At 40.3% G+C, this 24,020-nt stretch overlaps 2 protein-coding genes across 3 annotated transcripts in view; one reads left to right on the top strand and one right to left on the bottom strand.

Annotated features, from left to right (window-relative positions):
• Window positions 1–1,116: 1,116 nt before the first annotated feature.
• UROD (uroporphyrinogen decarboxylase) lies at window positions 1,117–4,648 on the top strand. Of its 2 annotated transcripts, none has more exons than XM_010946088.3 (10): window positions 1,117–1,266; window positions 1,885–1,997; window positions 2,117–2,196; window positions 2,273–2,335; window positions 2,558–2,755; window positions 2,882–3,043; window positions 3,392–3,529; window positions 3,688–3,788; window positions 3,870–3,936; window positions 4,408–4,648. In XM_010946088.3, exons 1-10 carry the CDS (start codon window positions 1,247–1,249, stop codon window positions 4,567–4,569), a joined length of 1,104 nt encoding a protein of 367 aa, XP_010944390.2. In that variant the 5' UTR covers window positions 1,117–1,246; the 3' UTR covers window positions 4,570–4,648. The 2 variants fall into 2 exon arrangements, with proteins under 2 accessions (XP_010944390.2, XP_010944391.2); XM_010946089.3 differs by having other exon boundaries at window positions 1,885–2,022.
• Window positions 4,649–4,794: 146 nt separating this feature from the next.
• The window catches only part of ZSWIM5 (zinc finger SWIM-type containing 5), a 139,019-nt gene continuing 119,793 nt past the window's right edge, over window positions 4,795–24,020 (bottom strand). Inside the window, exons 12-14 of the mRNA XM_010946096.3 lie at window positions 9,600–9,763; window positions 9,022–9,103; window positions 4,795–8,290 (exon numbers count right to left, since the gene is read on the bottom strand). Coding sequence (XP_010944398.3) covers window positions 7,428–8,290; window positions 9,022–9,103; window positions 9,600–9,763 — 1,109 coding nt within the window. The 3' untranslated portion in view covers window positions 4,795–7,427. The remainder of the gene's footprint in view (window positions 8,291–9,021; window positions 9,104–9,599; window positions 9,764–24,020) is intronic.

Genomic DNA, 24,020 nt, shown 5'->3' with positions numbered 1-24,020 from the left:
TACAATTATCTATTTCCAAAACTCTTTCATTACCCCAAATAGAAACTTTGTACCCTTTAAGCAATAACTCCTCATTGCCCCCACTCCTCTGCCCCTGGTAAATTCTAACCTACTTTCTGCCTCTATGAATTTGCCTTTTCTAGGTATTTCATACAAGTGGAACCAAACAGTATTTGTTCTTTTGTTGCCTGTCCTACTTCACTCAGCATGTTACAACAATGTTGTAGCATATATCAGAACTTTATTTATTTTTATGTCCGAATAATATTCCACTGATATATACTACATTTTGTTTATCCATTCATTCGTTGATGGACACGGGTGGAAACTTTGTTTTGATATAGTTTTCAAATAATTGAAAGAAAGAAATAATAAATGAGCCCATGTAATTTTGACAGTTTTTCTTTTTATTCTCCATAGGAAGCTGGGAACACAGTGGCTCTCTTCCCTTCTCTCCAAGCTATTCGTATGCTATCACACTACTACAGGATAAAGTGAACAAGTACATCTAACAAGGGTCAGCATGATCTGGACTCTGTAGACATCTCTAGCCTCTTTAATTCCACCAGCTTGATCTGGTTCCCATAAAGCCATTTATTTGCTTTTTTGCGTCTTGTCTTTGCACATGCTTGGAACACCCCCATCCCTCTCCCCTATTAAATGGAGCCCTTGCTAGTTGCTTCTAGCTTTTTCCCATTAACACATTTACTATTGTGATTGCTGATTTCTCAGTTTCGGCATCAATCTGTAGCTCCTTAAAGGAAGGAGCTGTCTTGTTTACTACAATAATCTCTGCCCGCCTCTTACTAGATAATGTAAATATTTAATTATTTCGGTTCCCTGTACAATCTGGTTACATACTTTACTGTATGCCTGGTTGGACATACAGTAAATGGAGAATCATGGAGAGTGGGAGTGAAAGTGAGATGTGGGCCGAGTCTTCGGGATTCCCAGGCCACGGGAGGAGAGCAAATCCCTTGTGCCACATAAAGTGTAGTTACAGCGAAGTCCTTTTCTGGGGGCGTTTGTTGTTGCGTCGCTACAGCAAACTTTACGGTGAAGAGAAATAAGAGGTCCTACCGGCAGCAGTCGGGACTGCCCGGGAGCCGTTGCCGGAGTCTGATCATGTGACTTTCAACATGGCTACGGCTTTGGCTCATCCCAGGAAGGGGCGGAGCCTGGGCAAGGGGCCGGCTCAGATTCAGGCTATATTGGGAAGGGTGCTTGCGTTTACTGACAGCTTATCATGGAGGCGAACGAGTTTGGGTGAGTTCCCTATTACCGTGCAGCGGGGCTTCTGACCTGAGTCTTTCCACTCAGGACTCTGTCCCTATACCCCTCTTCCCCAACCCTGGAGACCTCACAACCTGAACCCAAGTCGCTGGAATCCCAAATTCTTCAGCCATGGATTCCTGAGACGTTCATCCCAGGGACTACTTATCTGGACTGCGTACCCCAGACTTTCATTTAGGAGATGCCCCCTGAACTTTCTAGACCTTGACTTGCATCCCTATTTCAGACCATCATCTCTGATCCCTCCATGGCTATCCCTTAGCCTGGGGATCTTCCAGCCTCGGAACCAGCCCATTGGTACCCTGGTTCACTGGGCTTTGGTCCCCTCACCCCGACTCTCCCAGTTCCTCCAGTGGCTTTGAGCTTGGGGAAGCTGTGACTATGTGTAGGGTAGAGGCCCCAGCACTGGCCCCTCTAGTCCTGTGCACCACCTGATAGAGAAGAGGCAGAATCAGCAGGGAGCCACAGCTTGGTAGCTGGCCTGGAGAAGGCAGATAGCGGTGCCGAACTGAATCTGCCTTAAGAACCCAAGCCTTGCCCAACCCTCAACCTAGTTTATTGACACCTACCCCAACCCTTCCTGATCTCCAGACCCCAGGGTTTTCCGGAGCTGAAGAATGACACCTTCCTGCGAGCAGCTTGGGGAGAAGAAACAGACTACACTCCCGTTTGGTGCATGCGGCAGGCAGGCCGCTACTTACCAGGTCAGGTCAGGGCCTCTGAGACTAGGTAAAACTCTGGAGAGCGAAAAGTTTTTTAGGGTCAAAGGAGGGCCCTAGAGGTTCCTCAAAGCTGAGCCCTGCCTTCCTTTTACTGTCTGCAGAGTTTAGGGAGACTCGGGCTGCCCAGGACTTTTTCAGCACTTGTCGCTCCCCGGAGGCTTGCTGTGAACTGACTCTACAGGTAAGGCGTCCACAAAAGAGGGAGGATTGTATGCCCTCAGCTTGCCACCTAGCAACTTGTCTTCTGTTCCCTACAGCCACTGCGTCGCTTCCCTCTGGATGCTGCTATCATCTTCTCCGACATCCTTGTTGTACCCCAGGTACCTGCTCATACATGATTCTCAAATGGGTGAAAAAGGGAAAAGACAGTCAAGGCTCAAGATAAGCACTTAACCTCACTGGACAGAGTGAAAAACTTACGCTGGAAGAGATGGAGTTTGGCTGACTTTTATTCTCCTTTTCCTCTTTCCTGGCATGGATTGAACAGAGCTCTTCCTCCTGGAGTTACAGGTTGGAGACCCAGATGTTTTCTCCCCCTCCAGGCACTGGGCATGGACGTGACCATGGTGCCTGGCAAAGGGCCCAGTTTCCCAGAGCCGTTAAGAGAAGAGCGGGACTTAGAGCGTCTCCGGGATCCAGCAACAGTGGCCTCTGAGCTGGGCTATGTGTTCCAGGCCATCACCCTCACTCGACAACGGCTGGCTGGGCGTGTGCCGTTGATCGGCTTTGCTGGTGCCCCGGTAATATGGAACAGGGCAGGGACTTGGGCTTGGAGAAGTAACTCTGGCAGGTCTGGGTGTAGATAAGGGAAGGAGGTGTCAGTCTGGCTTCTACACCTGTGACATTCTCTCTGTATCCTTTTGCAGTGGACTCTGATGACATACATGGTTGAGGGTGGCGGCTCAAGCACCATGGCTCAGGCTAAGCGCTGGCTTTACCAGAGACCACAAGCCAGTCACCGGCTGCTTCACATCCTCACTGATGCTCTCGTCCCGTATCTGGTGGGACAAGTGTCTGCTGGTGCCCAAGTAAGTCCTGAGCGAGAGACGAATAGGTTGGGGTTTAAGGACCGGAAACAATACAGTTCCTTACACCCGAGAGGGTAGGTGTCTTAATGCTAGGCACTGAAAGAAGCTTGGCTGAAGTTAAGCCCAGACACTGGCAGGGGGGCTTAATGTTCTGTGTGTTAAAAGACCAAAGCTAGCACTGGGATCTGGAGAAGGCAAAACTTTTGGACTGGATCTGGGTTTACAAGCTTAGGCAGTGTCAGGGGTTGAAGTCACTTGGGGGAAAATTGGGGCACATTCTATGTGCGGGGCCAGAGATACTTCCTCTTTGTGTGTTATGCATTTCTCTTCACCACTGTCTAACTGTAGGCATTGCAGCTCTTTGAGTCCCATGCAGGGCATCTTGGCCCACAGCTCTTCAATAAGTTTGCATTGCCTTACATCCGTGATGTGGCCAAGCGAGTGAAGGTTGGGCTGCAGGAGGCAGGCCTGGCACCAGTGCCCATGGTAAGGATGGGGATGGATGGGGGAGTGAAGGTGGGCCTATGGAGCTTTCAGGGTCATGGACCTATGTGACCACTGGAGGGCAGCAGAAGTGCAACTGAGATACATTAGCAGGCATAGCAAGGCCCTTTGCAGTGTTAGAAATTTGCCCTTTCCCCTAGATCATCTTTGCTAAGGATGGACATTTTGCCCTGGAGGAGCTGGCCCAGGCTGGCTATGAGGTGGTTGGGCTTGACTGGACAGTGGCCCCAGAGAAAGCACGGTGAGTAAGGGAAGGTGAAGTGGAGGGGGTGTAGCTGCCATATGTGCAGTTGGCAGAATATGGCACTCACTCTGCTTCTAGGGACCGTGTGGGGAAGACGGTGACCCTGCAGGGCAACCTGGACCCCTGTGCCCTGTATGCATCTAAGGTAACAACCAGGGTCCCTATGTGTGTTTGTGAGTTTGTCTCTGTACACTCCCATGATTGTGGATATGGTTGTTTATTACTGTGTGTTTTATTATCTGTTTATCCCTCTCCTCTCCTCTGTTCGTACCTTTTGAGCTCTTGGAAGGCAGGAATTTCTTCTTTGCGGGGGGGTAAGGTAATTAGGTTTATTTATTTACTTATTTATTTTAATGGAAGTACTGGGGATTGAACCCAGGACCTTGTTCTACCACTGAGCTATACCTTCCCTGCTTGGATTTTCTTTTTATTGATTTTGTTCACTTGTGTTTTCTTAGTGTCTGGCCCATAATAGGCATCTGATAGTTTTTTTGCATGACTGAATGAGTAACACTGAGTAGAAGCATGCCTACATGTATGTGCATCACTATTATGTATAGGGAGGGCAGACGCTTGCTGGTCCCCCCTGTAGCCAGTGCCCTGTTGGTCCCCCCAGGAGGAGATTGGGCAGATGGTGGAGCAGATGCTGAATGACTTTGGGCCACAGCACTACATTGCCAACCTGGGCCATGGACTTTACCCTGACATGGACCCAGAACATGTGGGGGCCTTCGTGGATGCCGTGCACAAACACTCACGTCTGCTTCGACAGAATTGAGCATACACCTTTTCCCTGAAGTACCACTAACAAAAATGATTGTTTCCAGGAGAATAAAAGTTCCAGAGTTGGAGTCTCACATGTGGTTTTGTGAAAGGTCTGTGCCCTCAGCCTCAGTTCCTTCTTAGCCTCTGTTCCTTCCCTGGGCCTCTCTCTGCACCCTCTCCCACAAATCATGGGAGATGATGTCAGTGAATATCTGTGGGACTTAATGTCAGAGCCCTTACCACTATCTTGCTCTCAGCTCTCCAAGCCCCAGAGCTACATGGGGTTGATTAGAGCTGTAACATTTGCAGAGAAATGGGGTCCCTACAGCATGTGAGGCCAAACTGACAGAGCTTTGTGTCTGGGGAGGGAGGTTTAGATCAGAGAGGGCTAGAGTACTTCGGAAAGGCCTGTTGAGGAAGATGCAGTCTAGGTGAGCAGGGAGAAGCTGAGAGGCCTTCAGCTTTGACACTAAAAGATGGGAGGACATAAAAACTCAGAGCCAAGTTGCTTAGGATTAGAGCCTTAGACTTGCATCACTGAGGCAAGAGGGCTTCTGAAGCCAATAGGCCCCATGGCCCTCAGGGTTCTGCATCCTTTTCTGAGCACACCCTCTAGTTTTTTCAGTATCTTGGTGTTTCTGCCCATCGTGGTGGTACCTACTTCTTGGGACCAGGGTCTGACATGTCTTTGAGCTCTGGAAAGGGGTCTGGTGTGGCAGGAAATCCTTCATTTGTCATTCCACATCTTAAACTACTAGGAACCCACTGTGCTATAGGCCCACCCAGCTCGCTGTCCCAGCCAGGGTGATGCAGGAGAGAGAGAAGGGCCCCATTTATTGAAAACACAATTTCTGATTTTAGAAAAAAGATCTTTTCTGTGATCCATGATTTATTCATAGAAAAGCGCTGTGAGCTCACACACTTGCTAAAAAACAGCAACTGTGATACAGAAATGGGAGTGGCATTTTTTTTTTCAAACCAGCCTATTGGGCTGAGAAGTTGTAGGGCCCATGGCTGGACAGTAACACTTCAGTAGCCACAAACAGCAAACACAACTTAACTGGTTAGTGTGGAGGGGAAAAAAAAGTGACACAGTTTGTCAAAGAAAGGAAATAAAGCAGACAGAGAGGTCCTTAGTTCACACTCTAGCTACACCACCCTTTCCCTATCATACCCCACCCCCTACTTGGGAACTAAAACATGAAACAGTAAACCCCAAGACACTGGCATCTAAATGACTCTTCTGAGTGCCCTTGCTACCTCCTGTAACAATTCCAGGCTGAGCAGAGGGGTCAGGAAGGTAGCAGGAACATGACACACTGCGGAGGTCAGCCAGGGCTAAGACAGCGGTTGCCCATTAGGGCTAGAAACTAGTCAGAAGGGGGAAGGCCAAATGCATTCCAGCCCCAGCCTCCAAGTCAACGACCAGTGGGGCTATGACAGAAGCAGGCAGAGAAAGCTTGAGGTAGAAAGGCAGAGGAGGAAAGCAAGTACAGGGTGAGAGGAGGAATGTGGCGTTGAAGGAGCCGCTCGGGGTAGACGGAGACTAGTGCTTAGAAGCTTGTGTGGTGAGACAACGGTGAATAAAGGAGGCACAGAGATGGAGAACGTGCTTAGCTGGTGAGAAAGACAGGAACGGGGACAAGAGATCCGGCATAAAGAAAAGGGGCACATTCACGTAGACCGTCAAACATGAATTCACTAACACGTTGAAATATACCCAGTTATACATATAAAGACAAATACACACAAACATGTTTATACACACTCATATATGCCCAGATACACACACACTAAATATGCATTGACAAACATCAATACACACACAGGTATGTATTATGTGTTCACAAACGTGCACACCCTCACACACAAACCCACCATCCAGCAGATGTATTTGCACACAGGCCTGACAAAGATACACGTATATGTGCACATACAGGCACGCACAGATATATCTATGCACACAAACACACGGACTTCACCATACAGATCTACACACACACATACAGAATGGGAGAGGAAACCGGACACTAACACAAAAGTGACCAGAACAGATGAACATTATGAGCTCAGGGGCCTCCCAGACCTTCACTTTCTCCCTGCTCTTGTTTCTCAGAAGCTCAGCAGGCTCTTAGAGAGGCTGTGTGAGGCAGGAGAAGAGCTTCGGCGTCCTCGTGGCTTCATGCGGTGAAAGTCTAAGTCCAAACCAGGCTCTGCCCCTCGCCCATCACTGGGCTATAGATGCCTACCTGCAGGCCCGGGTTTCTGCATAGACTAGACTCGGGATTTACTCTAATGGCTATTTTTCTCCTTGCCACCCCCAATCTTCCACTGCCAACAGCATATACTCTGCAAGGGAAACCTGAGAAATGGTTGTGAGTCTCCTCAGAAAACAAGCCTATCTTCTCACCCACAGCTACTTCAAGTACCCATCAAATTAGAACCAGAATTATAAATAGTTACAACTTTACAATGTAATTGGCAACACATATACTATAGTATTTACAGTACCATAAATGCTTCTGTTTCTCTGGTTAAGCAATCCCTGAGACGGAACAGTGTTCTGTGTTTGCCAAGGGAGAGAGGGCCAATGCCCAGGACACGCAGGATACAGGGGCGTGAGGTGGCATGTTGTGGGTTTCTGATCGGTCTGCAGGGCCCAGATCCTTCAGGAATAGTGGGCTGTTGTGAGAACCTTGCCAAGGCAGGCTACTGGCTAGAGTTGGACTCTCCCCACGCTTTGCCCTGTGGTCCTTTGGCTTCAGCCACAGGTGCTCAGAGTCCTCTCAGGGTAGACAGATGTTTGTGTCCGTGGCCTGACCTGATGGTACTCGGAACCCAGGCTGCCCCAGTAGTGAGCTGTCTGCTTTCTCAGCCAAAGCGCTCTCGCACCAGCAGCATCAGCTTCTTCTTGCCTTTGTAGATTTGTTTGAGGTTGTCGATGAACTGGGCAAACTGCAGGTGGCCATCCTGGGGCAGCAAGAAGGTCTCCCGGGCCTTGCTCAGAAACTCAATGAACTCTCCATAGTGGCGAGGGCTGATGTGTGTCAGGCGCGAGTGTGTGGTGTTGATATAGGCATTGATGGTGGCATCCAGCAGCTGGCGCAGGGGAGCTTTGTCAGTGGACATGAGCTTTCCTGAGCTGCGGCGGCCTGGGATGCCAGCCAGGCCAGGTGCAGTCACCGTGCAGCGCCGCAGGATGTCTGAAAGCACCGTGGCACAGTGCACACTCTTCACCACAAGGGGAATCAGGGCTGCCAGCTCATTCTTGCCCAAGGAGTGGCTGAGGGCACACGCCCATAGCACATCGTTGATGGCTGGGTGGGTGTCCTGGTTGTAGGCCAGGTTGAGATGGCTCATGGCCAGTGAGGCCAGCTTGAAGGCACGTAGCGGGTAGCCACGGAGCTCCATGTAGCGGGCGATGGTGAACAGCTGTGAGTGAGTCATGCCACCCGCGGCAGCATCGATGGCGATCTGGTAGGCTGCTTCAAAGGCGATGTGGTCCTTCTCACAGAGTGTAAGGGCCGACAGGGCACAGCTCTGTGGATCCTTCATAGCACACTGCAGGGCTAGTGTGCGGGCACAGCTAGCCAGCTCCTCCCGCTGTGGGTAGTCAAGACTGAGGCGCAGAATAGTAGTGTGGGATACGGCTGTGGCAGCCACAATGCTGGTAGCCTCGGTTGGGGTGAAGAGTGTGTACCAGCTCTGCAAGATGCTCACCAGGGCCCGCACACCTGTCAGGGAGAGCCTGAGCTCAGCTGTGGCCATCCGGGTCCTGATCCAGGTCTGCCCAGATTACCATTTGGGGTCAGAACTTGGCCTGCAGAGATGAGTTCTCCCTCCTCCTCAGCAGCCTTGAGATGATTTGAGGCAACCAGGGCAAGGGGAGCATCCCAGATGGCCAGACCATTTTTGGGGTCTGTTCCCATCCCTTCCTTTCCCAGGTCAGAGGTTGAAGGTCTCTGCAGGTGCTCTTAGCCCCTCACAAGGATGGAGCAACAGAGCCTCTGTGGTTTGCCTGCCCCAAGGCAGAAGTTGCAAATCTGCCTGGGGGTTCTAGCTGAAGTGGGGCCTCTCAGGGTAGAGTCTTGTGCTGGGGCTTTGGGCTCTAGATGGGGTCCTGAGCTTCCAAGTTGTTGGGGGTTTCTCAGAAGCATGGACAGGGACTGGGACCAACAACTGGGCCAACTACCTCCCAAGGGTGCACTTGAGAATTGGTGGTGGAAAATTCATTCTCAGAATGTCTCTGATCAGAGGGTCAAAGTGCTGCTGACATCAGGGTATGGTCCAAGCAGTGAGGGCAGAGCTTAGTCAGGATGAACAGAGCCATCTTCTACCAGCAGCCTCATCCTTTCCTAGGCCATCAGTAATAGGAATATGAGACCTCTAAGGATTCACTGTCCTGTCCCAAGGGTAGGGCCTAGGAATCCTTTCCCCTGGGGGTAGAGGGAGGTGGGAGACTCACCCACTTCTGTAGCACATGTCACCAACCACCGCACCATCTCCCGGCGCCTCCAGTTAAGGGTTGATAAGGTCATCCTCATCACCTGGGCAAAAAAAGAGGCATTCCCAGTGGGCTAAGTGTAACGGCTATAACTTCCCCCTCCCCACTTCCCTTTGCCATTCATTTATGCAACAAGTATTTATTGGTGCTTTAAACAGCTATCTCTCCTCTGATAAATACAGAGACAAGTTTAATTTCTGCACTACCCCTCCCACCAGATAGAAGATTTCTCTGATGACCTGTAATGACTAAAGCCCTTATTACCATACACTGCTTGACTTGGAGGAATGGGGGTGTGGTAGGGAGAAGACGGGGACCCTGTGGAGCCTAAAGCTACACTGCTTAACTTAACTGGCCTTAACTTCAAAACAGAGCCCCAGATTGAGTCCTTACCTTCTGTCTAGCCTGGAAGTTGTGTTCTGGGGACACAGAAGGAACCAGACCTGACCCTGCCCAGTCCAGTTCCCTGGGATCTTATCTTCTACCAATTGTTACTGCCCAGAAGACTAAAGTGGGGATGGCCCACTCCTCTTTCATACCTGTAACCCCAGCTCCAGGGCCACATTGAGCAGGGTGCTGTCTGTACTACTGTCTGTGGGAGTAGCAATCTTGAATGCATCTTGGGCCAGTTTGAAGATGAGGGAGGAAGAATGGATGTGCTTCTGTATTGCTTCCAGGATTGTTCGGAGCCTCAGAGTGTCCCCTACAGGTGCCAAGAGAAGGGGCAGGAGCAAGGTCTTCTTTAAAATTTCCCTGAACAGTCAGCTGATCACAACAGGTACTGGTTGAACTGGCTGCTATCAGTGCAATGAATGCTTCTGAATGCTACCATCCCTTCTGGGTGGTCAAGCTGTCTCCACTGAACCTACTGAAGGCTCCTTCCTTTCCCAGGCACCCACGTGAATTCACTTCTTTCCACCTTTTCATTTTCCTCCACCCTTCACCCTCTTTTCCCTCAGGATCTTTAGGTCCCAGAAATAATCTCCTTGAACACCTGAGTTTTGAGAGCTACTTATAGAGGAGAAGGAAGCCATATTATTGCCAAAAAAAGGATGCCAGTCCCATAGTTTGCCTCTCAGCACAGCTCCCTGGAGCAAAAGGAGTTGGCCCCCACTTCCTATTCAGTAGGCAAGTATGAGTGCACAGAGTTAAGGAATATACTGCAGGAATGCTACATATACCATGAAGTGAAGGTCACTGCATGAAGGCAGTAGAGTATGTGAGAGACTGGTGTATCTTATGAAGGGGTAAAATGTGAAATAGAGATAGAACAAAGAATAGCTCTTATGTTTTACAAAGAGATGCAGTGGTAAGAGCACACAGGCTCTGGAGTAATACATCGGGAACAGATCCAGTTCAGCCAGCTGCCAGATCCGTTACTTAGGCTATAAAATGAAAACAATAACCTTCTAAGGTGGTTGTGAGAATTATAAACAATTTGTGTACAGTTAATATTCTATGATTCTACTTTTATATAAAAAAAGATAAGTAGCAGTGTGTGTACAGCATATGTGTGCGCACATATATGAACGGAAAATATCCGGGAATATTTGTAACACTGTCTTAGCAGTAGTAATCTTTGAGTGTCAGGATTATGAGAGAGATTACCTTTCTTTCTTCTGTCATCTTTAAAAACAACTAAAAAAATTTATAGACTTTGTTCTTAAAGTGGTTTTAGGTTTACAGAAGATTGCGCAGGTAGTACAGAGAGTTCTCATATACTCACTGTCTCCTCTTCCAGTTTCCTCTATTATTAATGTCTTACACTGGTGTGGTCCATATGATGAACTAATGCTGATAATTATTACTAACTAAAGTCCATAGTTCACTCTATGGGTTTTTTTTTTTTCTTTTTTAGTTAAGTAAAAGGAGATTTATTCAGAGAGGTGTACACTCCATAGACAGAGTGCAGGCCATCTCAGAAGGTGAGAGAGTGACTGCGAGGTGCGGTGCTGCTAGTTTTCATATGCTGACAAGTGGGAGGATAATTCCAACTACTTTGGGGAAGGGGCGGGGATTCCCAGGAATGGGGCCTCCGCCCTCTTCTAGGGGTTTTGACAAATGCATAGTATCATGGATCCACTATTACTGTATCATACAAAATAGATTCATTGCTCTATAAACTTCCTGTGCTCCACTTTTTCATCCCTCTCCTCATTCCTCCCGAGACTGCTGATCCTTTTACTGTCTATAGTTTTGCCTTTTGCACAATATCACAGATTTGGAATCATAGTATGTAACCTTTACAGAATGGCTTCCTTCACTGAACAATATACATTTAAGGTTCCTTCATATCTTTCTGAGGCTTGGTAGCTCATTTCTTTTTTTTTTCTTATTGAGGTATAGTTCATGTACAATATTACATAAGTTTCAGGTGTACAACACAGTGATTCACAATTTTTAAAGGTTATAGTCCATTTATAGTTGTTATAAAATATTGGCTATATTCCTACAATGCATCCTTGTAGCTTATTTACTTTATATACACTAGTTTGCACCTCTTAATCCCCTCCCTTTATCATGCCGCTCCCTGCTCCCCTCTGGTAAATGCAAGTTTGTTCTCTATATCTGTTTCTTTTTTGTTATATTCATTAGTTGTATTTCTTAGATTCCACATGTAAGTGGTATCATACAGTATTTCTTTTCCTCTGTCTGACTTAATTTACTTAGCATAACTAAGATCCTCCATATCCATCCATGTTGTTGCAAATGGCAAAATTTCATTTTTTATGGCTGAGAACTATTCCATTGCATGTATATAGCATATCTTCTTTATCCAGTCATCTGTTGATGGACACTTAGGTTGATTCCATATCTTGACTATTATGAACAGTGCTGCTATGGACATCGGGGTGCATGTATCTTTTTGAATTAGTGTTTTAGTATTTTTCGGATATATATGTAGGAGTGGAATTCTATTTACAGTTCTTTGAGACACCTCTGTACCATTTTCCAGTGGCTGCACCACTTTCATTTGCATTCTCACCAACAGGGAATGAGGGTTCCCTTTTCTCCAAATCCTTATCAAAATTTGTTAGTTGTGTTCTTTTTGATGATAGTTATTCTGACAGGTGTGAGGTGATATCTCATTGTGGTTTTAATTTGCATTTCTCTGATGATTAATGATGATGTGTATCTTTTCATGTGCCTGTTGACCATCTGTATTTCTTTTTTGGAAAAATGTCTATTCAGGTCTTCTGCCCATTTTTAAATTGTTTTTTTGATGTTACGTTGTAAGAGCTGTTTATATATTTTGGATTTAACCCCTATGGGTCATATTATTTGCAAATATTTTCTCCCATTCAGTATGCTGTCTTTTTGTTTTGTTGATGGAATCCTGTGCTGTGCAAAAAATTTAAGTTTAATTAGGTCCCATTTGCTTATTTGTACTTTTTATTTCCTTTACTTTAGGAGACAGATCCAAAAAAATACTGTTACAAGTTATGTCAAAGAATTTTCTGCCTACATTTTCTTCAAGGAGTTTTATGGTTTCTGGTTTTACATTTAGGTCTTTAATCCATTTTGAGTTTATTTTTGTATATGGTGTTAGAGAATGTTCTAATTTCATTCCTTTGCAAGAGTTGTTCAGTTTTCCTAGAACCAATTATTGAAGGGTAGCTCATTTTTGACTGGTAAATAATACTCCACTGTATCGACTACCTTTGTATTTTTTTTTTATCCATTTATCTACTGCAGGGCATCTTAGTTGCTTCCAGTTTTTGGCAATTACAAATAAAGCTGCTATAAACATTTGTGTGCTGGTTATTGTGTGGACATGAGTTTCCAACTCATTGGGGGAAATACCTAGGAACATGATTGCTGGATCATATGGTTACACTATGTTTGACTTTGCAAAAAAACTGCCAAACTGTCTTCCAAAGTGGCTGGACCTTTTGCAGTCTCACCAGGAATGAATGAGAGTCCCTGTTGCTCCACACCCTCACCAATGTTTGGTGTTGTCAGTGTTTTGGATTTTAGCCATTCCAACAGATACGTAGTGGTATCTAGCTTTTGTTTTAATTTGCATTTCCCTAATGACATATCATGCTAAGTGTCTTTTTATATGCTTGTTTGCTATCCATATATCTTTTTTGGTGAGGGATAAGTTCAGGTCTTTAGTGCATTTAAAATTCCAGTTGTTTATTTTCCTTATTGCTGAGTTTTAAGAGTTATTTGTATACTTGGGATACAAGTCCTTTATCAGATGTGTTTTGCAAATATTTTCTCCCAGTCTATGGCTTGTCTTCAATTTCTTAACAGTGCTTTTCACATAAGTTTTAAAATTTAGCGAAGTCCTACTTATCAATTTTTCTTTCATGGATTGTGATTTTGGTGTCATATTTTAAAAAGTAATTGCCAAACCCAAGGTCACCTAGATTTTTCTCCTATGTTATCTTCTAGAAGTTTTATAGTTTTGTGTTTTACCTTTATGTCTATGATCCATTTTGAATTAATTTTTGTAAAAGGTGTAAGATCAGTGTCTATAATCATTTTTTAAAATGTGGATGTACAGTTCTCCCAGTACCATTTGTTGAAAAGACTATCCTTTGCTCCTCTGCCAAAGATCAGCTGACTATATTCGTGTGGGTCTGTTTCTGAGCTCTCTATTCTGTCCCACTGAACTACTTGTTTGTTCTTTTGCCAATGCCACAGTTTGATTACTATAGCTTTATTTTAAGTCTTGAAGTCAGCTACTGTTAGTTCTCTGACTTTACTGAGACATAATTGACATATAATACTCTGTTAGTTTAAGTTGTATAATGTGATTTGATATATTTATTGCAAATGATTACCAAAATAAGGTTACTTAACATATCTATCACCTCACATAGTTACCTTTTTTTTTTTCATTGAGGTGAGAACGTTTAAGATCTATTCTCTTAGCAAATTTCAAGTGTACAATAAAGTTAACTATAGTCACCATTGCTGTACATCAGATCCCCAGAACTTATCTATCCTATAACTGGAAGTTTGTATCCTTTGGCCAACATCACCTCATTTCTTCCACCTCCTTCCCCTGGAAACCACCAATCTACTGTTTCTACAGTTCAGCTTTTTTTAGATTCCACATATGTGAGATCATACATTTGTCTTTCTCTGACTTATTTTACTTAGCATAGTGCCCCCAAGGTTCATCTATATTGTTGCAAATGATTGATTTCCTTCTTATTGATCGCTGAATAGTATTTCATTGTATGTGCATGTGTGTGTATGTGTATGTATGTATACTACACTTCCTTTATCCATTCATCTGTCAATGGACACTTATGTTGTTTCCAAATCTTGGCTATTTGAATAATGCTGCAATGTAATGAACATGGGAATGCAGATATCTCTTTGAGATAGTGATTTCATGTCCTTTGGATATATGTCCAGATGTAGGATTGCTAGATCATACATGGTAGTTCTACTTTTATTTTTTTGAGGAACCTCCATACTATTTTCCAGAGTGGCTCTACCAATTTACATTCCCACCAACAGTGCACGCCATATCTCTTGTCTTTTTGATAACAGCCATTCTAACAGGTGTGAGGTTATAGATTATTCGTATTAAATCTTCTTTCTTTTCTAACATATGCATTTAATGCTACAAAATTTCCCTCCAAGCACTGCTTTCTCTACATCCTATACTTTTGACCAGTTGTATTTTAATGTTCATTTAGTTCAAAATATTTAAAAATTTCTCTTGAGATTTTGTCTTTGACATGTGTGTTACTTAGAAGTATGTTGTTTAAACGCCACATATTTGGGGATTTTCTAGTTTTCCTTCCATTATTAATTTCTAGTTTAATTCCACTGTGATCTGAGAGCATACCTTGTATGATTTCTATTCTTCTGAATTTATTGAGGTGTGTTTTATGGTTCAGAATGTGGTCTATCTTGGTGAATGTTCAGTGTGAGCTCGAAAAGAATGTGTATTCTGATGGTCGTCTGATGAAGTATTTTGTAAACGTTAATTATATCCAGTTAATTGATAGTGCTGTTCAGTTCAAGTACACCTTACTGATTTTCTGCCTGCTGGATCTATCAATTACTGATAGAGATATTTTGAATTTTCCAACTATAATAATTGATTTGTCCATTTCTCCTTGCAGTTCTATCAGTTTTTGCCTCACATATTTTGATGCTTTGTTGTTAGATGCATATACATTAAGGATTATTACGACTTCTCAGAGAACTGACGTATCTACCACTATGTAATGCTCCTCTTTATCCCTGATAATTTTCCATGTATTGAAGTGTGCTTTGTCTGAAATTAATACAGGTACTCCAGGTTTCTCTTGAATTGTGTTAACATGTATACCTTTCTCCATACTTTATTGTTGTTGAAGGAATCTGTGGTTAAGAGACAATTTTAGAGATGAAAATAACAAACCGGCTCAATTAGTATGCATGTTTTCCTGGGAGAGCATCTTTTCCAGAGTCTTTCTGCTTTCAGTGCAGTTAGTTTGGTAGTGAGTCTACAGGGTATGGAGAGTGAGAGCAAGAGTGCTTGCAACACCTAATATGTGTGGTTTGTTTGTTTTTAAGCCCTGGCCTCTGTTTTTAGTAGAAAATATATGGAAAGGTAAAGCACAGAAACTCAATTATAGAAGAGTTAAGTATCTGCCTAAAGGTACTGGGATAAAAATGAGGCCCAGTGCTATTTAGTGTTTGCATTTAGAGTCTATTAGCTTGTTTTAACACTGCCTCTTTATTAGTTCCTTTATCTATCTAGTAATTAATTATAGTAAAAATATACAATAAAACTTGCTATTTCAACCACTTTAAGTGTATGATTGAGTGGTATTAATCACATTCATAATGTTGTGTAAATATCAGCACTATCTATTTCCAAAACTTTTTCACCACACGAAACAGAAACTCTGTACCCATTGGCATTAATTCACCACTGCCTCTCCCTTTAGCCCCTGGTAACTGCTATTCTACTTTCTGTCTTTATTAATTTGCCTATATAAGTGGAATATAATTTGCCTATGTAAGTGGAATCATACAATAATTATTCTTTTGTATCTAGATTATTTCACTTAGCATAACGTCTTCAAGGTTCCTCCATGTTGTAGCATGTTATCAGAACATCATTTTTTATGACTTGATAATAATGTTCCACTGTATGTATATACCACTTTGTTTATCCATTCACATGCTGATGGCCACTTGGGTTGTTTCCAACTTTTGGCTATTGTGAATAATGCTGCAATGAATACTGGCATATAAATTACCCGTCTGAGTCCTTGTTTTTAATTCTTCTGGGTATATAACTAGGAGTGTAATTGCTGGATCATATGTTAATTTTGTTTAAAATTTTCAGGAACCATCACACTATTTTCCACAGTGCTGCACCACTTTACACTCCCACCAGCAATGTACAAGGATTCCAATTTCCCCACATCTTCATCAACACTTGTTATTTAAAAAATTTTTTTAAAAAAATAATAGCTATCTTAGTGGGTGTGAAGTGGTATCTCATTGTGGTCTTAACTTTCATTTCCCTAACGACTAATGATGTTGACCTTTCTTTCATGTGCTTATTAGCCATTTGTATATCTTCTTTGGAGAACAGTCTCTTCAAGTCTTTTGCCTATTTTTAAATTCAGTCATTTGTCTTTTTGTTTTTGAGTTGTAGTTCTTAATATATTCTGTATATTAAACCCTTATCACATATACAGTTTATAAACATATTGTTGTCTTTTCACTTTCTTGATAATGTCCTTTGATGAACAAAAGTTTTTAATTTTCATGAGGTCTGATTTATTCTTTTCTTTTGCTGCTCATGCTTTTGGTGTTATACCTAAGAATTCATTGCCAAATCTGAGGACATGAAGATTTACTCCTGTTTTCTCTTATGAAATTTATGGCTTTAGCTCTTGTATTTAGGTCTTTAGCTCTTGTATTTAGGTCATCGATCCTCTCCCTTTTACTTTCAATCTATGTCTTTATATTTAAAGTGGGTTTCTTGTAGACAACATATAGTTGGGTCTTTTTTTTTTTTTTTTAAATCCACTGTCAGTCTCTATCTTTTAATTGGTCTATTTAAACAATTCACATTTAAAGTGATTATTGATACAGTTTAATATCTACCACATTTGTAATTGTTCTTTACTCAATGCATTTTTTGTTTCTTGATTTTAAAAAAAATCTTTCACTTTTTCTGACTTATCTGGTTTAAACTGAGGATTTTCCATGATTCAGTTTTCTCGTCTCATGATCTTATTTCTTTAAAAGATTATTTTAGTGTTTGCCTTGGAGTTGTAGTATATATTTACAACTCATCTATTTTCAAATAAGTATACCACTTCATAAGGTACCTTATAATAGCATTCTCACTTCTCCCCTCTGTCTGTAACATCACTGCTTTCATTGACTTCATTTATCTTTAAGCTGCAGTAACCCAATACATTCCTATTATTATTCTGAACAAGCAGTAGTTCAATTAAGAATTAAAAAATTATTAGTTCAATTAAGAATTAAAAAATAACCCAAATGATTTATTTTACCTTCATTTATTCCTTTCTAACACTCTTCCTTTTTTTTACATAGATCTGAATCTCAGATCTATATCATTTTCCTTCCCTCTGAAGGACTTCTTGCAAGTACTTTATTGTCTCTGGCAATAAAGTCCCTCAGTTTTTGTCTGAGACAGTCTTTATTTCTCCTTCACTTTTGAAGGATAATTTACTTATCGATACTGAATTCTAGGTTGGTGTTTTTTTTCTTACAACATTTTAAATATTTCACCTCACTCTCCCTTGCTTACATGGTTTGTAAAGTGAAGGTGATATAATTCTTATCCTTATTTCTCTATAGGTAAGGTGATCTTGTTCTCTGGCTTCTTTCAAGATTTTCTTTTTGGTCTGTGATTCTTTGCAGTTTGAACAGGATATGCTTAGGAGAAAATTTTTTGATATTCATCCTGCTTGGCGTTCTTTGAGCTTTCTAGATCTGTGCTCTGGTTTCTGTTACTAATTTTGGAAAATTCTAGCCATTATTACTTCAGATATTTCTTCTCTCTTTTCATTCTTCTCCTGGTATTGCAGAATATACTGTATATATTATATATCTTTCATAATTGTCTCATAGTTCTCAGATATTCTGTTCTGGACCCCCCTGCCCCCATTCTTTTTTCTCATTTCATTTCTCATTTTTGCATTTCAGTTTGAGATGATTCTTTTCACATTTATAATTCTAAATTTTGGAAATAGTCACCATGGCTCAATGTAGAAAAGATACAAAAGGTAAATAATGAAAAACTATTTCTCCCCTTTACCTCTGACCCTCATTCACCCAACTCTAATCTTATAAGCAACCAATATTATCAGTTTTTGTTTTACCCTCCAGGATATTCTATGCATAATAAGGAAATACTTTATTTCCTCTCTCTTAAAAAAAAAAAACTCCACAAGTGGTAGCATGGTATATACAGATTTGCATGTCATTTTCCCCTTACATATCAGAATATCTTGGAGATTATTCCACATCAGGACATAAAGAGCTTCTTGTTCTTTTTTTAAAATAAATGGCTACAGAGTATCCCATTTATGTATGTATAGGTCCACAACTGCTTATTCAAAACCCCTGGGTTCTGAATGCATTTGAAATTCATTATTTTTAAAACTACATAAAGATAATTTGTGCATATACTATATTTAATACCCACAGAGGGTCTGGGGCAGCATCCCATAATTAAACATATTACTATTTGTGCAGTGAAAGTATGAACATTCACAATAGGTAGGACAAATAGTAAAATTAATATTGTAGTTTTGACATAGTAATAAACTGATAAATGAAATAGTGTGATATAGACCACAAATACTTAGTATTCTTTATTCATAAGGAAAACATTCAATAAAACCTCAAATCAAGCTAAGTATCTATACACAAGCATACAATAAATACTTCTTCCATCTGGTTTCTTGAGGATCTTGGACAAAAGGCTTCATTCTCATTGCTATCACTGTCACCAAAGATTAGAGCTGGGTATTTAATGATGGCCAGGAAAGTGATTCTTTAATGATGATACAACACTACAATAGAAATCCTTAAAAAAGGTGTAGTTCTAGCATAATGTCTCTCATTAATACAGATTTCTAAATAAGCAGTCTCTTCCAATTAAGTGAGCAGCCATAATCCCTTTTCACTAATAAATGAGCATACATTTCCCCCATACTGTCTATGGAAATTTTTTTTCATCTGTATTACATCTCACATCTCATCATTATCATCATTACTAGATTCATGCTTCTTTGGGTTAATACTAGTTTAGCAATTTTTCTATCTTGCAGGGAATGTACAACAGGTATGTAACTTATAATATTCAGTATTTTTCAATGTCAGCTTGTTCTCACTCAGTGCTTCTACAACCTTAGTAGGCATGGAAAATCGTCTGAAGAATTTGTTCAAACGTAAGATTCTTGGGCTACACCCATAGAGATTCTGATTTAGTAGGTCTGAAGTTGGGTCTGGGAATTTGCATTTCTAACAAGCTTCCAAGTCATGTTGATGTTGCTTGTCCACTGACCACACTTTGAGTAGCAAGGCTTTGACTTATTTAGACTTTATGCAAATTTTAGTATAAGTAGTGAGACTATATATCTTCTCATTAGTGACACAAAAACCTTCAAAACCCTTATCTACAAGTTTACTTTCAAACACTATTGTAAGCCATAGTCTGTGCTAAATATTTATCAATGGTATTCCAAGTATCAGCAAATGTAAATGGCATCATTAAGGTATACCTGATCAAGTTTCTGCAGTAATTCTTTTAGGAAGACTCGGAAGTTACCCACTGCAAGTACACAGTATGAAAATAAAAAAATAAATATTTATATTTGCTCGTCATTGGGAGTAAAATTTCTCGGTCACAAGAAGTTCATGAGGTGTATGGGAAGTAGTGGTCCAGGAATGACTATATATTTGTCTTCCATTCCAGCTTGTGAGCTCATGCCTTTGGTACAGATTATTGAGCCAGGTAGAAGATATTTCTTTGATTATCCATGCTTTTTTGTTTACATACTAAGAATAAGTTGTGAACAACTTTTGAAACATCAAACTGTCAAGATAATTTTCATCTACTTCATGAAGAGAAGCTTTTTCATCATTGTTGTCCAGCTATTTTATACCGTAATACTTCTGAAATTTCTGCAGCCAATCTTCTCATATTCTATACTCACCTTAAAGGTTCAGTCTTTCATGGCATAATCTAGCTTGTTTCACGAATAACAAACCAGTCAGTGGCATATTCATGGTGCTTCACTGTTGAATGCCTTTAGTCATGGTCATGTCAACATCTTCAATTTCTGCCCTCCAAAAAATTTCTATTCTTCATTAGTTCTGGTCATTGTTGTCCCTGTAAAACTTCAACACTTTGTCTTTCTATTATTTCAAGTCCTATGTGGTGTTAATTCCCATAACTTATTCTTTAGTACTTACACTTTGCAATTGCAAATAAGGTTGGAGTGAATAACTTTGTACAAACATCATTTCATATTTGTACAAATATATTTGTAAGATAAAATTCAGGATGTGAAATTGTTGGATCAAAGGCTATGTACATTGTAAGTTTGATGGATATGCCACATTGCCCTCCACAAAAGATTACCAATCTATACTCCCACTCTACACCTTTGCAAACACAATGTTTTATCAAAATGTTTTCTTTTATTTTGAAATAATTTCAAACTTACTACAAGCATCATCTTTTCTCCTCCCAACTCCCCGAACCACTTGAAAGTAACTGATTTGATACCCCATCACTCCTGAATATTGCAGTCTATTTCTGGCAAGCAAGGATACTCTTCTACATACTCTTCTGCAACATAACCATCAAAATCACAAAATTTGTACTGATATATTAGTATCACCTAAAGAGACATGACAAATTAAACATAATGTGATCTTGTGTAAGTGTGTATAAGATTTTGTACAAAATTACGATTTACGTTTAGTTTGTCATATCTTTTCAGTCTTTGACAATTTGGAAAAACTTTTCAGTCTTCCTTTGACATTCATGACCTTGACACTTTTGCAGATTAGACTACTAATTTTGTAGAATTTCCTTGAATTTGGGTATGTGTGATGTTTCCTCATGATTAGATGGAGGTTTGCATTTTTGGCGTAATATCAAAGAAGTGATGCTGAATTCTTATTGCTTCTTGTCAGGTAATATATGATTTTGACTTGACCCATAACTGATATTAACTGTGATCACTTGATTAAAGCAATGTATGCCTGGTTTCTCTAAAGTTACACATTTTTTCTTTATGATTGACAAGTATTTTGTGGAGATATACTTTGATACTACGTAAATATCCCCCATCAAATGTTCACCCACTAGTTTTAATATCTACTGATGTTTCTAGACTGAATTAAGTATTATATGGTTGCCAAATTGTATATTCTTATTTCATCATTCCTTCCATAATCATCATTTGGCATTCCACTCCACTCATCTATTATTCATATCAGTATAAAACTCATGAGTACCTATTTTACTCAATGGGCTATAATCAGTTGCTATCATTACTTATTAATATTATTCACAGCTTTATTGAGGTGTAATTGACATACAATAATCAACACATATTTAAAATGTACAATTTGATAAACTTTGATAAATGTATGCCCTAAGAAACCATCCCCACATCAATATAATGAATATATCCATTGCCCCCAAATTTCCTTGTGGCCCTTGGTAACCCCTTCTTCCCTTCCATCCTATCCTACACCAGCTCCCATTCCCAGGAAACCACTCATCTTTTTTCTCTCACTATAATGGGCATTTCTAGAATTTTATATAAATGGAATAATACAGTATGTTCTGTTTTCCTTTGGTTTGGCTTCTTTCACTTAGCATAATTATTCTGAGACTCATCCAATAGTAGGTAGTATGTATCAATAGTACATTCCTTTTCGTTACTGAATAGTAGCCACTGTATGGTTAGTATCCATTCAACTGTTAATGAAAATTTGGATTGTTTTCAGTTTTGAGTTAAAAATAAAGCTGCTCTGAACATTCACATTGAAGTCTTTGTATGGATATATGCTTTCATTTCTTTTGCGTCCTGGAATGCCAGGATCATATCTGTAGGTGTCTAACTTTTAAAGAAACTGCCAAATGGTTTACCAAAGTGCTTCTTCAACTTATATTGCTGCCTTCAATGTACAAGAGCTCCAGCTGCACTACATCCTTGCTAGTCTTTGCTACAGTCAGTCTTTGTCATGGTTGCTTTTTGTTTTTAGAATTTTAGCCTTTCTCTTATTGTGGTTTTACTTTGCATCTCCCTAAGGACTAGTGATAGTCAGCACGTTTTCATTTACCAGCAGAGTATTTTCTTTGGTGGAGTGTATCTTTGGTTATTTGTCCATTAAAAGAAAAAAGAGTTGTTCATTTTCTTTCTATTGAGTTTTGAGAGTTCTTTATGAGGTATGTGATTTGCAAATATTTCTCCCAGGCTGTGTGGCTCATCTTTTCATTCTCAATAGTGACTTTCACAGAGCAGAAGTTCTTAATTTCTGTAAGTCCAATTTGCCAATTTTTTCTTTTATAGATTGTGCATTTAGTGTTTTATCTAAGAAATCTTTGCCCAACTAAAAATGAAAATGATTTTGTCCTGTGTTTTTGTCTAAAAGTTTTATAGTTTTAGCTTTTACATTTAGGTCCTTGATCCATCATAAGCAATTTTTGTATATGTTGTACCATTTGTTGAAAGACTATTCTTTTCCTCAACTGAATTGTCTTTGCCCCTTTATTGAAATAAAGTGATCCCATATGTGTGGGTCTATTTTGGGACTCTATTTTCTTTCACTGACCTATTTGTCTATCATTATACCAATAACTCTTTATTGATTATTATAGCTTTATAATAAGTCTTGAAATCAGGTGGTGTTAGTCTTCCCACTTTGTTTTTCTTTTGCAAAGTTTTTTTTGGCAATTCTAGGTCCTCTGAATTTTAGAATCAGATTATCAATTTCTACCCAAAAAAGCCTGTTAGGATTTTGGTAGGGATTGCATTAAATATATACATCAATTTGTAAAGAATCAACATCTTTTTTTTTTTTTTTTTGAGAATCAACATCTTAATAATACTGAGTCTTCCAATCCATGAGTGCAATGTCTTTAAGTCTTTAATTTCTTCAGCAATGTTTTATAATTTTTATTGTATAGGTCTTATACATCTTTTGTTAAGTTTATTCTCAAGTATTTCATGTTTTCTTGGTATTATTACAATGATAATTTAAAAAATTTCAATTTCTGATTGTTCATTGCTGGTATATTGAAATACCATTGATTTCTGTATATTGATCTTGAATCCTGAAACATTGTTAAACTCATTGTTAGTTCTAATGGTTTTTTTTCTAACAGTTTTTTGTAGATTCCATAGGATTTTTTACATAGACAATCATGTCATCAGAGAATCAGAGAATAAAGACAGTTTTACTTCTTTCTTTCTAATCTGGGTATCTTTTACTTCTTTTTATTGTCTTATTGCAATATGGCTAGAACTGTCAGTATGATATTGAAATAGAAGAGGTAAAAGCAACCATCTTTGCCTTGTTCTTGATATTATGAAGAAAACATTCAATCTCTTACTATTAAGTATAAGGGTAGCTGTATCATAGATGCCCGCTATCACTCTGAGGAAGTTCCCTTCTATTCCTAGTTTGTTTAGAGATTTAATTGTTTTTACTAGGAATAAATGTTGGATTTTATCAAATGCTTTTTCTGTATTACTGAGATGGTCATATGAGTATTCTTTTTTATTCTGTTAGTATGGTGAAATACGGTCACTGATTTTTGAATGTTAAACCAACCTGGCATTCTTAGGGTAAATCTTACTTGATTATATTAAGGTTATGCTGTATTTTCCTGTTTTACATTATTGGAGTCAATCTGTTAAATTTTTTATTAAGAATTTTTTCACCTCTGCTCATGAGAGTTATTAGTCTGAGTTTGCTTT

The sequence above is a fragment of the Camelus bactrianus genome, chromosome 13, assembly GCF_048773025.1.
Source record: "Camelus bactrianus isolate YW-2024 breed Bactrian camel chromosome 13, ASM4877302v1, whole genome shotgun sequence".
Taxonomy (NCBI): Eukaryota; Metazoa; Chordata; class Mammalia; order Artiodactyla; family Camelidae; genus Camelus; species Camelus bactrianus.
The sequence above is the reverse complement of the archived record's forward strand: the minus strand, read 5'-3'. Positions and strand labels throughout refer to the sequence as shown.

Excerpts from the sequence above, each read along its gene's own strand:
- UROD (XM_010946088.3), top strand. The coding sequence starts at position 1,247 with ATGGAGGCGAACGAGTTTGG. Across the intron at positions 2,336-2,557 it reads ACATCCTTGTTGTACCCCAG|GCACTGGGCATGGACGTGAC; the intron begins GTACCTGCTCAT and ends CTCCCCCTCCAG. Across the intron at positions 2,756-2,881 it reads TCGGCTTTGCTGGTGCCCCG|TGGACTCTGATGACATACAT; the intron begins GTAATATGGAAC and ends ATCCTTTTGCAG.